Below are 17,272 nucleotides of genomic sequence, written 5' to 3' on the forward strand. Positions count from 1 at the left end.
GAGAAAAAATGCTTTCAGGTGAATATACATACAGCCTTCAGCTCCAACTATAAATCATATCTAGAAGACACATGTCACAGATTTTGAGTTTTCGTGTCATTTGATTTACGTATGGGCTGCAAATGACTTGTATGTGGACCTCATCACATTATAAACAATTTATAGAAGGAGTTCATTCTACTACATTCTACTCATAAATCACTTTGAGGCGACCTTGAAGAGTTCCGATCTCCAAGGAAAGTCTTGTTAGGGTGATTTATTAAAAACAAGGAAATTGAGTTTCAGCAATGAGATGAGGGTTGGAGATACGAGCTTCTACAGAATCTCTGAACTAATGGAATGACTGCGGTATACTGAGAACGCTTTATGAATGCATGACAACCCCACTCCTCCGTTCTCTCTTTTCCCTTTCTACTTGGCCGTCTGTCAAATGTTAATTTTGTAATGACTACCTGAACCCAGGCTACTGTTTTTTTGTTATACTTCTAATTTTTGGCGCTTTCAATCCCTGTAGGTCTACAGGTAACACTTGCTTGCATTCATACTTGTAAAAGATTTTATGCATTGTTTATGTGCCATTTCGGTTTCTCATAATTTTTCTAAAATAAACAGATATTAAAAATGAATGCATGAAAACAAGAAATGCTTAGCTTCACCTGTTACCATTTCAATACCAGCCAATTTTACCCCCTTCCTGCCCAGGGCAATTTTCAGCTTTCAGCACTGTCACACTTTGAATGACAATTGCACAGTCATGCAACACTGTACCCATACGAAACGTTTATTATTTTTTTATGACAGCTAGAGCTTTCTTTTGGTGGTATTTAACCCCCACTGGGTTTTCTATTTTTTGCTAAACAAATAAAAAAAAAAACTGAAATTAAAAGAATATATAAAAAGTTTCTTAGTTAAGTTTATAAAACTCTGCAAATAAGTAATTTTTTTCTTCACTGGTCTAGACTGATGATCGGTAACCTGATTATCAGTGTAAACAATGTCCTAACAGTTTTGTCAGTTATTGACTCTTTTCCACACACAGACACAGCATGTGAAGAAAAGACTGCTGATAACCGGCAAGTCTGATTACATGTGATCAGCTGTGACTGGACACAATCCTAATGATTACATGTGATCAGCTGTGACTGGACACAATCCTAATGATTACATGTGATCAGCTGTGACTGGACACAATCCTAATGATTACATGTGATCAGCTGTGACTGGACACAATCCTAATGATTACATGTGATCAGCTGTGACTGGACACAATCCTAATGATTACATGTTATCAGCTGTTATTGGCCCTTTACCATGATCTGTGATTAGCGGTGTCCAAAAAGGACATGGCGGCCACAGAGCGCACCCAATCCCCACCCCAGGAGGCGCATGCGAGGTAGAGTTCTGGGAGGACGTCCATGGACACCCTCTCAGACCTGGAGAACGGGGCTATAGCCGTCTTTCGGCTATCGCGGTAATTAAGTGGTTAATGTGGAAGTAAATCCTACATATACCCAGTGAGGTGACTGGCCTCATGCGATACACAGAGATGAAACAAATCCTCCTACATAAGTTGCATCTGTCCATCTGCAGTCTTCTCTTCTCTACATACATCCAAAGTGCTGAATTTATAATCTTGTCTGAAAGTTCAGAAAAAAGGGGGCGGAGAGCTGAAGTTACTTTGTAGAGCTCAGTGAGGGATGATCATTGGAGGGAAAAGGCACACCCCCCTTCACACAGCTCACAGGAACAGAGCTGAGACTGTCAATCTGTTGGAGGTCCCTCCCCTGTCACCATTTTTTTTTTCTTGGCTCAGGAAACCTTGTTAAAAGTGATTCATGCTGATAGAGGAACAAAGCAGCAGACAGAAATTACACTTAGTGCTCTGGATTGAGACAAGTACACACTATAGAGGGATATGCATTGTTCACCTTCCATGCCTGAGGTTTACAACAACTTTAAGTTTGAAAAGCAAGTTTGTAGACCAGGATAGAAATAGCAATGGAAATGCTAATGACTATGTAGCCTTACCTGGACCATACCAATAAATGATACTGCCAGTGATATGCTGTTTATACCCACATAGGTATTACCCTTTAGACCAGGGGCGCCCAACCTTTTGAGGAGCAAGAGCCATAGAGGTGAATGGAAGGTCCAATTAGGCTGGACCAATCATGTGAAAGGTGCCTAAAGCTGCTTTCACACTGATGTGCTGTGGTTTACACACACCATGGGTGCAGCGCAGTGCGCCTGTGGCTTTCCTGTAGGTTAGCTGCACTTTGCCATACACTTCTAGTATATCCTGCAGGTGTAGTACACCGATAGTGCACCAAACCCGTAGCTAATAACAGAAGTCTATGGCACAGTGCAGATAACCCGCAGATATGTCCGTATATACATTGTGATTTTTGTACTATACTTGACTTTCATAACAGGTTTCCATTCTAGTATCACTGGCTGTTGCTGTCCCTGGCAGAGTACAGTTGGTATCACTCCACCTGTGACAGGAGTAGGCGCTATACAGGAAGCAACCACCTTTTGTGGCTCTGCTCCCCCCGCAGCCACTTGCTTCCTCTATTGGCAGCTTCATTCACAACACTGATGCTATGGGATAGAGGGTCGGCAACCCACAATCTGGGCTTGCCGACCCGCCATCCCAAAACAGGAGGTCGTGGGCCACATCAGAGGGCTCTGCGGGCCACTGGTTGGGCACCCCTGCTTTAGACTGTAAGCTCCATGAGCAGGGCCCTCCTATATTGAACTGTATTGGAATCATACTGTCTCCATTTATATTGTAAAGCACTGCACAAACTGTTGGTGCTATACAAATCCTGTATAATAGTAATATACAATGTGTGTCAATGAAACCTTCATCATGGTGAAAATATATAATCAGCAGCAGCTTTTTAAAAAAAGCCTCTGGAAATGGACATTAAACCATTTAATTAAATGTCTGCTATAAAGTAATGAAGATTCATCTGTAAAAACCACACAATGCCACAATGCAGATGCCATGTTCTTTTAGTCAATCATTACTTCTATCACCAAAGGCCATGACACATATGACAAAAGAAATGGGGACAAATTCATAAAATTTCAGATGTTCTGAGAGGCACGGTTCCGCACTTTTGGCTACTGAACTTGCATTGTGCAGGAAGCATATGAACAAAGCATGGCTTCAGGTGCACATTAACAGGTGCCTTATGTAGCAAAAGTCCAGGTCAGTACTTTTTTACATCAGACATGCCAACAGTAATAGGATAATATGACTGAAAGCGAATCAATTCTATTCTTAAGCAGACAATATTAAAAATGTGAACCTGAACTCAGAAGGGGTCCAAAGGAAATCCCAGTCACTGATCCTGTTTATAATATTTATGAATTTCCAGTTTTAAAAATCATATATTGTTTCATACAATATCTTTGTCTTTTTCCAAAGCTTTGGAAGTGTACCACTGAGTACCCTCAGTCACAAACTATGAGAAAATTGGAAGAAAAAAAATAAATAAAACAATTCCGTATGAGGTTTGAGCATTTGATTTTCGTATTGCGTGTACACAACATTTGACATCCGATTCAGACTTTCTAAAGGAAAATTTCAGAAGGGATAAACTCCAAAATTTCTTGTATATGTTATCAGAACAAATGTATTCCGTTTAATGTGTACAGTTGTGTGTTTTTGTATGAGAAAAATCAGATACGAAACACTGTACATGATCAGAAACAACAACAAAAAAGTCTGTCTTATGAGACTTTTCATACATTTCCTTCCTTGGTTTGGACTTGCTGTGAATAATCAAGGAAAACCGGACAATCGTTTCTGATTTTCTTATAGTGTGTACCCACCTCAAGAATTCCTGTGAAACGGACTTGTGGGAAAACATATTTACTTTAGTATTGCCTACCAGTGACAGCTTCCACATGATAAAATAGCTTTTATGGAATTGTATTTGTACAAGACACCAGAGATTAGGAGAAGAGAAATAGATATTGGCAATGAAGCTGGGTGGAAATTAGGGTCATTTTAATAAAAACAGATGTTATTGACAGTACAACATATGGAACATTGAACTATGTCCACCCTTTCCACCGAGTTCATTTACTCAAGTGCTGCAGAAAGCCATACTGATGTGCACTGCAAAACTGGCCTAGGGAAACCAACCTGTAGTCATTTTTCATTGATCCAACTACAGTAAATCAAACTAATTGATTTCTTTACTGTACATTTTAAGCACTCCCATTTGCTCTGCCACACCACGTATCTTATACGTTCTCTGGACCAGCTCTCACCTCTGGATAAGCTTCTCTTCCAAAGGGAGGTGGGAAGTCCACATCACCCCATTTAGCTTTGCATATGTAGTCAGCAGTTGCATCTATCTTAGCTGCCATATCCAAAACATACACGCCATCCTTGGTCACAACTAGAGGGAAAGAAAACAAAATCAAATTTTCTTGTTAATTTTTATGTGTTTAGAAAAGAATGTATTAGCTCAGCGTTTGCTTGAAATGTAACTCCACTTTTGTTGAGAAAAAAAACATTCCCCTCTGGGTGATCTATGTACATTGCAAGGATTACAACAACCTTTGTTGCAGATTCCTACCTTTTGTTATTCAGAAGAAATCCATGTGTGTTTGTCTATGCCAAGTGGGTCTAATGGGAGTGGTTTCATAATTACCATTCAGCTGTGCACCTGCAGGAATGTCTGAAATCTGACTTGTATCTAAGGCAGACTTGTGCAATTGGCTCACCAAATTTCCCAGAAGCCCAAAATGTTTCTGGGGAGTGGTCAGTACACATTCTGTGTACAGAACACCTCCAGGTAACCACATTGCAATGTATTCTCAGAGAATTACAGAGCTGTAGATTTAAATGCAAGGTAATTTTTAATAACATTCAAGTACAATATGACGTGTGTCTCAATTATATGCGCTATATTATTTTTCTTTATTTTCCATTTTTTTCCCCCATGAAAGTTGAGTTACCTTTTAAGTATCCATACAAGCCCACAGTTCACGCTGCCCTCAATGGGGCTTGGTATTAAGGATGCACACTGGCATATTAAAATATACCCATTTATGCATTATCTTTCTGCCAGGAGTTAGCAGAAAATCCAGGGTTAAAAAGTGCTCAGTATGATGCGCATTTACAAGAGTTGATGTCATTAGCCCGAAATTACGTGTATATATGTGCACAGACGCACTAGTAACTTCTCTCTGAATGAAAAAAGAAAAAGGACTCTAAAAGCAGCATTTTCCTGCCTGTGTGCATGTAGCCTAAAAGTAAGATCAAGAAAATCCCACTATACAAATTTAGCTGGCATGCATATTCTAATGGCTGTCTCCTACTACTTGACAGAGCACTGCTCTGTGGAAGAGTATGCTTACATTTCTGGAGACTGTAGAGGGAGCGCAGAGAGAACCTGCAGACCTTAACTTAAACCTGTGACATGAGGCTGAAGGGAGCTCCTCCCCCTTCACGGTCAGCTGACACCTGATATCCTGCCCCTTGGGTCTGACGGGCTGGCCCTGAACTGAATAGGAGGCCAGATGGGGGGGGCGCAGCTACCCTGTTGCCCCATCCCTGGATCCACCCCTGGCACATACATATGTAGTCATTCACTGGAATGAAAGAAGAATTTATGAATCTAAAGGCTCCTAAGCGTTAGTACTTTTGGCACATATTTTACGCAGCATCCTCCGTTAGCACTGCCAGCAAGAACCTGCATTTTGTGCAGGAAAAACAATAGTAAAAAATAAACACACGTGTGACTATTGACATGACAATTCATTTATCCATTTACACCAGACTGAAAGATTGGCTACCGTTCTCCTTTATGCAGTGAATGGAGAAACTATCCTCCATTCTCTGAACAGATGTTGCAAACAATGCACAGGGATGGTGGCGTGAAAATTGGGAAAGTTTGGAACTTATCTGGCACCCAACTATCAGCTACCAATTTCCTGTAATTAAAGCACATACCCAATGGGTTGATCTCCAGGTAGGTGAAGAACAGGTCCTCATACAGGTTGAAGAGTCCAGTTATGAAGCTGGCAAGGACACTGCAAACATTAAATACAAATTGGTCAGAAATGCGTTGCACAATACAGAAATTTTAAATACATTTCCAAAAATAGAAATTTTAAAAAAACTACAGGAAAAAAAAAAAAAAAAAAAAAAAAAAAAAAAAGCAAAAGCTCTGGACATTTTATTACTACTTGCGTTCAAATTATCACTGAAAGATTACCAATAATCCACACCCATCTTTTAAAGAAAATCAGTGGACAGGCTTTGGATATCCAAGTAGTTAGTCAATTATTCTTAGCAAACAGTAAATGAGCTTTAAAACAAGTATGCAATAACCGCTGTGTGAATCACTTCACAGCAAAAGCACTGCAGTCCTTCAAGTTCTGCACATGGGGACGGGGGCACTTTCAATTATTTTTTTGATTGTACTTACTTTTTTTATACCCCCTTTCTCTTTAATTTTTTTTTTTTTTGATCACTTATTTCTATTACAAGGAATGTAAACATCCCTTGTAATAGGAATGGTGCATGACAGGTCCTCTTTATGGAGAGATCCTCTAGGCTAAAAAGATCGAGATACTAAAAAAAATAAAAAAAATTAAGACTGATCTCTTTCTTTCCAGCCGGGATCTCAGGTTTGTTTACTTCCGCCGGCCAGATGTGACGTCACAACATCCAGAGTGCATGAGGCCTAAAGCTTAGTGGTAATGACTGCTCGTATTTTTCCAACGTTAATTCAGGATATATTGCAAAACAATCATTTACAAACAATTGTGCCATGCAAAGAAAATGGTGACTATACATTGCCACAGGGTAAATCTTCCAACACTCAGCCACCTAGTAATGAACAAATGGGGTCCATTACTACAAAAGGAACAGTACAGCTACAGACTAAATACAATGCACATTACTGCATTACTAAAGCTTGGCCTAACTTTCAGTCAAAGCCAAAACGAGTGTAATCAGTGTGTTAATGTTTAGAAACTATTTTCTATGCATAGGTTTTAACTGTATATTTACCCATGGGGAGCAGAAATATTAGCTCATTACATATGCAGTCTCTGTGTCCTGCTCTGCAGAGCTGCTCAGTAGTTTTGCTTTTCTGCTCCTTCTAACCATGCTGATATATGAATTGTCAACTGCTTGAAAACTCCTTGTGAGGCGGGTATCTTATCTTCATTTTTTTTTTCAAAATCTCTATATCCTATACAATATTATGAATGGAGCAGAATAGTAATTTTAAAGGGCCATTAAAAATTAACCTAAAGTTGTATTAAACATAAAAAACAAATAGATATGCCAGTAACACACTTCCTGTCCTAGTATGGCTCCACCCTATAAAAGGAGCAACAGAGACACCTTTGGAGGAGGTGGTGTTGGCTGCACTAGAACATTTACATGGACCTGACTAGAAAATTAAAGCTCCTGTCAACACGTTTTAAGAAGTTACAGCAAATGTTTTTTTTTCCCCTTTTGGGAAAAAGGGTTTTATATAAATAAAACCCGTCAGTGGTAAATAGTCTGTCTCAACACTTTAACTGCCACCTTTGCTGGGCACCTTGGTGTGCTAAAAGAATGGCTGCATCATCTGGTGAAAATAAAGCAATAAAAAAAAGCCTGAAAAATAGAAAAAAAACAAACAAAAAAAAAACGGTATTGAATTTGAATTTCAATACTACCCAGAAGTCTTTTACTCACTCTTTCTTATCTGGCGCTGCGTGGACCAGCAAGTGATTCCTCACATCTTGCTCTGTCAAACGTTCTCCAACACCAACCAGGAACTTCTGAGCCTTTGCGTCCACATCGCCAACATCCACACCGCCTTGATGGTGGAACAACACATAATCCCCCTCCCGAGCTGCATAGATACAAACATAGAACTCCTCTTCCTGCAGAAAAGCAATTCAAAACATTAGAAAACAGCCTCCAGGGTACACATGGTCCGGTAGATATTAAAGCGGACCTTCAGTCAACTTTCCATCTATTAAATCTTCTGCCCTTATTGTTTTAAGTTTGAAAAGAACTTTTTTTTTCTGCCAGTAAATACCTTATATGGCCCACTTCCTGTTCTGGTAAAAAGCCTAGGCTTATGACATGCACAGCCTTCACTCTCGTGAGAGTTTGCCAGGAAGGGAGGGGGGGATGGGTCATAAGAGGGCCAATGAGAGCTGCAGGTGTCCCTCTGTAAATCCAGGAAGTGAACAGGCAGCAGCTTCAGCTGCCCACAGTCAAAATGGATGCAGCCAGACTCAGTGGAGGGAGATTTCTGCAGCATATTTGGCAAGTACTGAATCGCAGTATATATAAAATATGCAAAGTGATCGGAGGGAAGCTTCAGAATGGCAAAGATGTTTTTATTACAAATTAGGTGAGCAGACTGCAGTTGCTCTTTAATCTATCAAACAAATGGATTAAAGTTTACTTTAGTCTCCATCCACACCCAAGTCATCTGAAGCGTGGGAATTGCTGCGGAATGCCAAATATCTTAATTGCACCCCAATCTCAGCCCAATTTCGCCACAGTCAAAGCAGGAGCTTTTTTTAAGCAACAGCATCACGTGCTGCGATTTGCCGTAATTGGGGTACCATTAAGTAGTAACGGCAGCACACAAGCGTCCTGTGATTTGGCGCAATTCAGATTGCTCAGGTGTGAATGGAACCTTACAGAAAACACAGAACCTGGGAGATGGTAAATTTATTAACAGTCAAAAGCTGATCGTTCCACGCGAGGCGACAATAGACACGTAAGCAGTTACGAATCCTGGATTTCCATACCTGATCTGACATGAGACTACATGGCAATTAGCAGCATTATGGTCCAGTGCAGAAATAACTTGTTTAAAGCCCAATTGCAGGCAACTAAATAATTACCCATGCAGTGGGGCAGTGCTGGTTAATTGCTAATTTAAGTCTAGGGGAGAAAAAAAGGGAAAAAAAAAAAAAAAAAGTAAAAGTAAAAAGGGGATTTACTGGCCGAATCAGCTGTTCCACTGAGCAGCTAGACCAGTCCCCACATCCACTTCCCCCTCACACATCACCGGTCCCAGTGTCATCAACACCAAAAGCAGGGTCCACAGCCCTACATTGGACGTAATGACACCTAGGGAAAGTTCACCAGCAGAGCCAACTTTAGGGAGAACGGAGGATCAGGTAAGTGAAACACTTTTTCCTCTCCCCTTGACAAAACAAGCTTTAAAGGTTGAGCTTTAAATTACAGTGGGTATTGTATACAGAAATCAAATTTTGCTACTTTAAGGGGCTTTGGTAAATCAGACCTTCCAATTTACAATGGTCTGAAGTCAATCATTTCTTTGCTTGGCATAATGTTTAACAAAAACATGACAAGCCTACCTTCTGTCGGACATCCCTTGGTTGAGACATTAAAAAATCTGGGTGGAAAATTATCAACTGAACAGCGGCTGCATCCAATCAGCTGCAGTAAGAGTTCAGGACCCCCCAAGCGAGTAAAAATGCATGAGATTCATCCATCCACACTGTATAACGTGGATGTGGGAATCTTAGGTTTACTTTAGGTCTGCCTACAGGTCATGTGTATACTCACCTTAAGACCCTTTCACACTGGGGTGTTTATTTTTAGGTGTTTTTGTGCTAAAAATAGCGCCTCTCAAGCCACCGCATGCAGGACAGGAAAAAAAAAGGTCCTGCAAGCAGCATCTTGGGGCAGTAGAGGAGCAGTGTATACACCACTCCTTCACCACCAACTGCCCCACTGAAATAAATTGGCACCGCTTTCAAAGCGCTGTAAAAACGCTTTTTATGCAGCGTTAAGCGGGTGCTTTTAACCCCTTCTGGGGGGGTTAAAAACCATGCTATAACAGCACCACTAAAACCAGCGGAGCTTTACCGCTAACACCCGCACCCCCCCAGTGGGAAAGGGGATCTTGGTCTCTGCTGACCTGGTCAATAAACTTCACATCATTAGGATTGCACCTAGCTTTGGTTGTATAAATAAATGAGAGATGCAAGTAGGCAGAAGCAGATTCTGTTTTGCTTCTAAAAAAGGGCCACAACAACAATAGATATAGAATAAAAAAATAAAAAAAACAATTCTGCACTTTCAATTTTAAGCTTACCTGTCTATGAGGAACAAACGGCTCGATCAAGAAATTCTTCAAAGTTCCTCTTGCTTTGGCTATCTGCAAATTAAGAAAAAAAAATTAAAATATCCTGTGCAACAACCAAGCAGCATTATACTTGGAGGCAATTTCAGCTCTTAACAACATGATATCCAACAAACTGAAGTTGTAGAACACAGAATTATGGGACAAGAGGCTGCAATTGCACATCCAGAATTACATGCAACAAAACGGAGTCCAATGTTTGCTGGACACTGCTGGCTGTTTAGTGACCTACTACCTCAGATTATAATCATATACAAGAAAGCAATTACATAGTACAGCAGGCACATATGAAGAAAATGAAATGTTGGGGTAACGAACACTCACTTGGATAGAGTTTAGCACCATATTAAAGAGAGAAAATGTTTTGTATGACCCAAACAATTATAGGGTGACCCTTTAATCACTTGACAACCGCCCACAGTACATTTACATCATTACATTTATTATGGCTAGCTGCCATAAATCCATTATCTTGTTCTGTGGACGATTATTTACAAAATAAAAGCGGTCTCAGCAGCGCATTTGACACAAGATCACTTTTAGAGGCAGCGGGAGAGGTGTACCCCTTCTCGCTGCTTCCCCATTTACAGAGAGACCAGTAACGGTGGAAACGATCCAATCTGCTGGAGGGATGGCAGGAAATCGAGTGAGGGCAAGATGCCCTCCACTTGGACTCTATGCCCTTGGAGGACCAGGGTGACGCCTGATGTCACTTCCACCTCACAGTCTTTCAAGTGCTGATTGTTTTTTCTTTTACCCCTAACTGATGGCGATAAATATTAAGCAGTTACGTGCATATTAAAATAAATTTTTCACATATGATGGAAAGTTACCCTGGACTACAGGCACTTCATGGTTCAAATAATAAAATGGCCAGGGCTTTAGCCAAAGGAGGCTCACGTAAGCCAGCCATAGGTTTGAATCTTGGCAAGTTCAGTAGGGACCAGCCAGCATTCTAACCATGTATGGGCAGGCTGAATGTACCCAAGTTGATCGATCGACTTTGTCGGATTTTACACGCAATTATTGTAAGCAGCTGTTATAGTCGCTAGCAGTAATCACTGCGTTCTCGCCCGCCCCCCCACTGGGAGAACACAATGGCTCCATGGGAGGGACTCTCTCTCTGTGTTGATGGGGGAAATTGAGCAATTTTCTTTCCTGCAACCACAGGAAATTGCTCAGTCTATGGCTGGCTTTAGGGTTACTGTCCAGACCAACGCGACTTGAACCAGAATTGTAACAAAGCTGGCAGCTATGCTCTCAGCTAACTAAAGCCATGTTCTAAGCTCCTTGCCTAGTGCTCCCTTCATCTCACAGTAGTGATGGCAATGCTATAATAAAGAGTTGTGAAAGCTTCAATAGAGTATTTAGCTGTAAAACACTTTTTCTCCAGAGGTTACTACAAGGCTATTTTATAGTCGATCCACACTACTAATGGCAAGAGGAACATAAAGGGAGCTCAATGATGGACATAATAGAAAAGCTGTGCTGTGAGGAAAACAAACCTCATGCCATAAACCTTCACCAATCTCCTAGGTGTATTCCATTTCTTGTATACCAGGCTTTTGAAGAGAGATTGTCAAAATAGCAATATTGGGAGGTACAACTTAAGAAGTGTTTTTAAAAGGTGCACGATATGGGACCGTCATCCTGATTCTGGCTTCACTACTCAACACACACACACACACACACACACACACACACACACACACACACACACACGTAGACTAGAAGGCCCAACACTTCAATGGATGCATCCTTCTTCCATGACAGCGACTCAATCAGCAGTAAAGGATTGCTGGAATTACAATTTTAAACAAAGTCCGCAATGGATGCCATCATTTCTATCCTTTAAAACCAAAGTGCAGCCAAAATCATATAGAGAAACACCAGCATAAGGGACATAATTCACAGTGCATAGGATGTGTCCTGTGTATCAATTCCTCTTCTGTTAAGCCAGCCATATAGACGGCAATAACAAGAACCACCCGAGATTAGAACCATATATGGGCAGATTGAATGCACCCAATTTGATGAGATTTTTGGCATGCAATTACTGGCAGCAGCTATAGTCGCTAGCAATAATCACTGTGTTCTCCCATCAAGGACAGGTCCACATAGTCAGTGTAGATGGTAGGAAACGACTTTTCTTTCCTGCAAACCATGGCCTGCCTTAGTGATTTTGGCTGCACTTAGGCTTTAAGGTTCCTTTTATTGATGGTAAAAGGGACACTGTGAAAAGATCATTCCTTTCAACCACATCTTATCACATAAGATTATGTGCATTTAAATGTACTTTATGCCTGTTATTTACCTGTAGACTCAAAGCTGTCACTCCAGTGACAATATAGAGATTGCGCAACCCTCTGCCCCTCCCCTGGCTAATCCATAAAAGGTTATGTGGGGAAGGGAGACGAAGGGCAGAGGAGATGGGCCAGCACAGACAGTAATTACATAATTCCAGAACAGGAGAGGGCTATGACATGCAAGGATGGAGGGGGGACGTGCCTGGGAACTCACTGCTCAAAATTTGCAAATTTAGCAAGTTCAGAGACACATTGCAAGTTAATAAAAAAAAAAAAAAAAATCTACAAGGAAGCATTGCAAATACTTTGCTGTGCTTTTACCTGCAATATTTTTAAGCTGGTAAAGGTCACTTTTATGCAGGTAGGTGGCTTGCAGGGATGAGTTCAGGAGCATTCATATACTAGTCCAAACCCACCCGAGTTATCTGGTCAGGAAGCCGTCACTGCAGACCAGGGACATGGGCAGCCAAGACCCACAGTCCCGCGTATACAAGCCTTTCATACGGGTGGGGAATTCCTCAGCCACCTATCAGCAGGCTGCAGTGACGGCTCAGAGATCAATGGCACTGCAACGTTCTGTAAATTAAGTTTAATACGAACTCGGGAGAAATTTCTTTCTACACAGAGAAGTTTCTGTCATTTAAAATTCAGCTCAGGTCCCCGTTTTGTTTTTCCAGTCAAGAGCACTTAAATCGCACACCGTGTTCTGACAGCAGGCAGCCAATCAATCTTCCAGCACCAAATTGCAGACTGAGAATACATCCTGTTAATTGGATGCTTTGACAGCTCAAAACAAGAAGACCCACGTATTACAGACACATATTAATATTGGTGTTCAGGGTGGAAAAAGATCAAGATGTTTATGTGAACTGTATATAGATCTTCTATAGGCAGCCAAGCAGCACATTGCGTTTCCATAAAATGCTCATCCTATGAAAACAAAAATTATGGAAAAGGATAGATCTACATAATATATGTAAATATACTCCATTTTTACATTTGTTGTTTGTCAACTAGCTAGAAAGTTTTCCTTTAACCCTCAATCTGTTAATTGATTATGGTGCTAAAAATAAAAACTAGCACTAGGTGGAAAAAAAATTTAAAAATAAAAAAAGTAGAAAACAAAATATATAGAAGAATATTGGAAAATCCATCAGGAATAGGCATCTAAGAATCGGTGTCTCCACTCGATGTGTATGTAAAAGCAATTTATTTTTATTGTTATGGATGGAGTAGTAAGGTGTTGGGTCAAGTTTGTATTGCGGCCCGAGTCTCATTAGGGAGCTTTACTCTCTGTTGTTCTGGTGACCAGACATAGAAGGGAAATCTTCCAATGGTGACACCCACTCCAGAGAAAACCAAGGGGGCATTTTCCTCACTTCCTGTTGCGTCTACATAAAATGAAGGGAATTTTCCCCAGTGGAACAAAGGCAGCAAAAAGTGACAGGGGTTTTAACTTTTTCCTACTCTATCCGAAACATAACCCTTTGACTTCACAGCTATGCATTTTTTTTTTGCATTTTGCAGATTTGCTCTACAGACAGTTTTCCATAGCAAACCATGTTAAATGGACTGTAGTGCAAATCTGCAAAATGCAAAAAGCACTAAAACTGCATAGGTGTGAATCCAGCCTTAGCTCAGGCAGAGAAGAGAAGCGAGATGGAGTTACAGTCAGTTTGACAGGGAAAATTTTTAAACTAAAAGGGGTTGTAAAGTCTCAAGGTTTTTCACCTTAATGCATTCTATGCAATAAAGTGAAAAACCTTCTGTGCTGCAGCTGCCCCCAGAGCCCTCCTTTTTTCTTCCAGTTCATTCTTTCCAGTGACGGGCCCAGCGGCTCCAGCTGCTGTCTCTGTCCTCATTGACTAGATTGATAGTAGCAAGAGCCATTGGCTCCCGCTGCTGTCATTCACAACCAGTGACACAAGAATGAAGGGCAGGGCCGAGTCCTGCTGTCTGTGTCAATGGACACAGCAGTGGAACTCGTGAGCGCGCCCGAACAAGTGCCCCATGGAAAGCGGCTCTCCATGGGGGCACCCGATGAAGAAGAGGGGGGGCCAGGAGCTCCGCTGGGGCGCCCCAGAAGAGAAGAATTGCACAAAGCAGGTAAGTATAACGTTTATAAAAGAAAATAAATAAATAAAAACAAAAAAAAAAAAATAAACACACACACACAACCTTTACAAAATCACTTTCATTAAAAAAAAAAAAAAAATTAAGTAAATCGCTGGAGAGATAAGGCTCAGCTATTATAAATATAAGGTGTGAGCCCAAAAACCTAATCAGCATGTCTTGTCTGCATCAGGTTGAGGGATGCAAACTAATACTCTTTGCAAGTCAAAAAGTCAAATCTGTGTGTTATTTCCCACCATAAGTTTTTGTGTATATGGTGTGAACAAGAGTCTAGATAACAGACAAATCAAGGTCATGCATTTGTCCAACTGTAAAGTTAAAGTGGTTGTTAAGCCACACTAACCTGTATACACCATCAGCACCGCCTCCTTTTGCAGTGTCCCCCCTCTGCAGCATTTATTTTTATAAATTACACACAAATAACTAATTTCACAGACGTTTTTTTTTTTTTTTTTTTTTTAACCGGCTGGCTTCCCGGACCCCTCCTTAGCAACCAGCTATATAGAGTGTAAAAAAAAAAAAAAAAGCACTGCAGAATCGCTAAAAAGAAACATGCAAAGATGGGAATCGAGCCTAAAAAGAGATTCATCTTTTCAAAGGTCCAACAAGGGCTGCCACCTATATAAAGGAGTCCTTAACGTGCAGATTGATTTAGGTGTGGAATTTTATGGTCCTTCTATGGTTCACAGGAGTGAACTCGTTTTGCACTCCTGTGACCCATTTTCAGCTTCAGCCTGCTCTCTGCTGATGTTCCTGATTTCAGTCCAGGCACCGCATAATCCCAACCACGGAGTCTGGATTCGCCAGGTGCCTGGACCGACACCCACCTGAGCTGGCAGCCCCCGTCCCTCCACAGCTCAGCACTCCAGTGAGCAAGGAGGGAGAAAAGCAGACATCTGTGACTGACAAGCTACATCTCTTTGCTCATGGAGCTCTGAAAACCGAGCGATCAGCGGTATTTGACCGCTCAGTTCTCAGTGCAGCGACACCGAGAGACAGACTGTAGCATCAGAACGATGCTGCATACACCTAGACAAGTATGATTGGGGGGGGGGGGGGGGGGGGGATCCTTTTTCTCTTTTAACTGCTGTAAATTCAGTACAAGTTGTGGACAACAGAAAAATTATAATGAGCTGCAGGTAAGAAACTTTGCAACACATTAAAAATGCATACAGTGAGGCAGGATGGTGGATATACTGAAAATTGGATTTTGGGTTTACACTTTTACACTTCAAAGATGGGATTACTGTGTAGGATGTCACACACCCACTCATTAGCCAAAAGCTACATGGCTCAACATGGCTCAAATCCCAGCTTATTCCTGCTAAAATGCTCATATGGAACCACCCAATTTTATAAAAGCCAAATAAAAAATCAGCTTGGGAGGGTAGCAAATTATCAGCAAATAGTGACAGTGTCCTGTCAATTGCTGTTGCTGCTGAAGTATTCTAAAACCTGTGGGTGGTCTGAATACAATAGTTAGTAAACGAGATTAATATGTCCTGTTAATCACGAATGGAGGTAATCGGTTGATTTTCTCTTGTTCAGTCCTCAGGATAAACATAAACCAAGGAAAGAAAGGGAAGACAAACGGGGCTTTCGAATCCCCAAACCTCTTCACTGGCTGCGTGGGCACTGACAGCTAATCACCCCAGGAGGTAAGTGCGGCAGGGACCAGGCCTGTGGGGAGGGTGTAGGGCATGGGTGGTTAACCTTTGGCTCGCCAACTGTTGTGAATCTACAAGTCCCACCATGCCTGTGCCTTTGGGAGTCATGCTTAGAACTGTCAGCAACTTGCAGTGTGCCTCATGGGACTTCTAGTTCTGCAACAGCTGGTGGGCCACAGGTTCAGCACCCATGGTGTAGGGTGTTAGATCACCTTTTTCATTTTTTTGTCAAAAGTTGAACTTACACTTGGAATAGGTTATATATATATATATATATACATATACATACACATACATACATACACACACACACACACACACACACACCTCATGCAAATTATCTCATAGCTAGAAAATCTGTACAGACATAAAGACACTTACTGTAGTTTCATGTCCCAAACGTTGCTTCAGCCAACTCTTTACTTGGTCCAAATTTAAGTTAACTCCTACAAGTCCCAGCTTCCCACGACGTTTGATAAGTTGGTCAGGTTTCACCACCAGAGGCTGAAAAAGAAATACAAAGTAATAAGAAAAAAAGATTTACCTTAGATCTAGCACAGCAATAAGAAAGCTGAAAAAGCTAAAGGGTTATGCCATTAAAATATTTCAGGTTTGGGCAAACAAAGTTAGAACACCAACCAGTTTTTTTTTTTTTTGTCTTTTTGCCATTTTCCATTGAAGAAATTGACCTTTACTTCCTGTACCATAGCCAAAAACGGGAAATGAGAGGTAATCCCTGCAAATTAAGGGAATCCCTTGGGGCACCCTCAGGTCACCAGACCTAGTGTTCTCATTTGATTATTTTTGCCTCTATTACTTCACTGGAAACAACCCAAAATTTGGGACTTTCACTTTCAGGGATAATGGTAAACAGAGCAAATAGGGCGAGTCTCCCTAATGGGGGCACAGAAAGCAACCAAACCTTATTAATTAGTTGTTCTAATCCCATTCTAATGCCATTAGTGAAGTGAACAGCCTCAGATAATACACAGAGATCAAACAA

At 41.1% G+C, this 17,272-nt stretch overlaps 1 protein-coding gene across 2 annotated transcripts in view; it reads right to left on the minus strand.

Moving 5' to 3' along the window:
* Positions 1-17,272, minus strand: part of ACLY (ATP citrate lyase) — a 129,860-nt gene that overhangs the window by 58,152 nt on the left and 54,436 nt on the right. For both annotated transcript variants that reach the window (XM_077459570.1, XM_077459569.1), the window contains exons 3-7: positions 16,651-16,773; positions 10,116-10,178; positions 7,721-7,911; positions 5,978-6,057; positions 4,288-4,418 (exon numbers count right to left, since the gene is read on the minus strand). In XM_077459570.1, the coding sequence (XP_077315696.1) occupies positions 4,288-4,418; positions 5,978-6,057; positions 7,721-7,911; positions 10,116-10,178; positions 16,651-16,773 (588 nt within the window). The remainder of the gene's footprint in view (positions 1-4,287; positions 4,419-5,977; positions 6,058-7,720; positions 7,912-10,115; positions 10,179-16,650; positions 16,774-17,272) is intronic.

The sequence above is a fragment of the Lithobates pipiens genome, unplaced genomic scaffold (assembly GCF_037356315.1).
Source record: "Lithobates pipiens isolate NorthernLeopardFrog02 unplaced genomic scaffold, aLitPip1_a1.2 Scaffold_28, whole genome shotgun sequence".
Classification (NCBI taxonomy): Eukaryota; Metazoa; Chordata; class Amphibia; order Anura; family Ranidae; genus Lithobates; species Lithobates pipiens.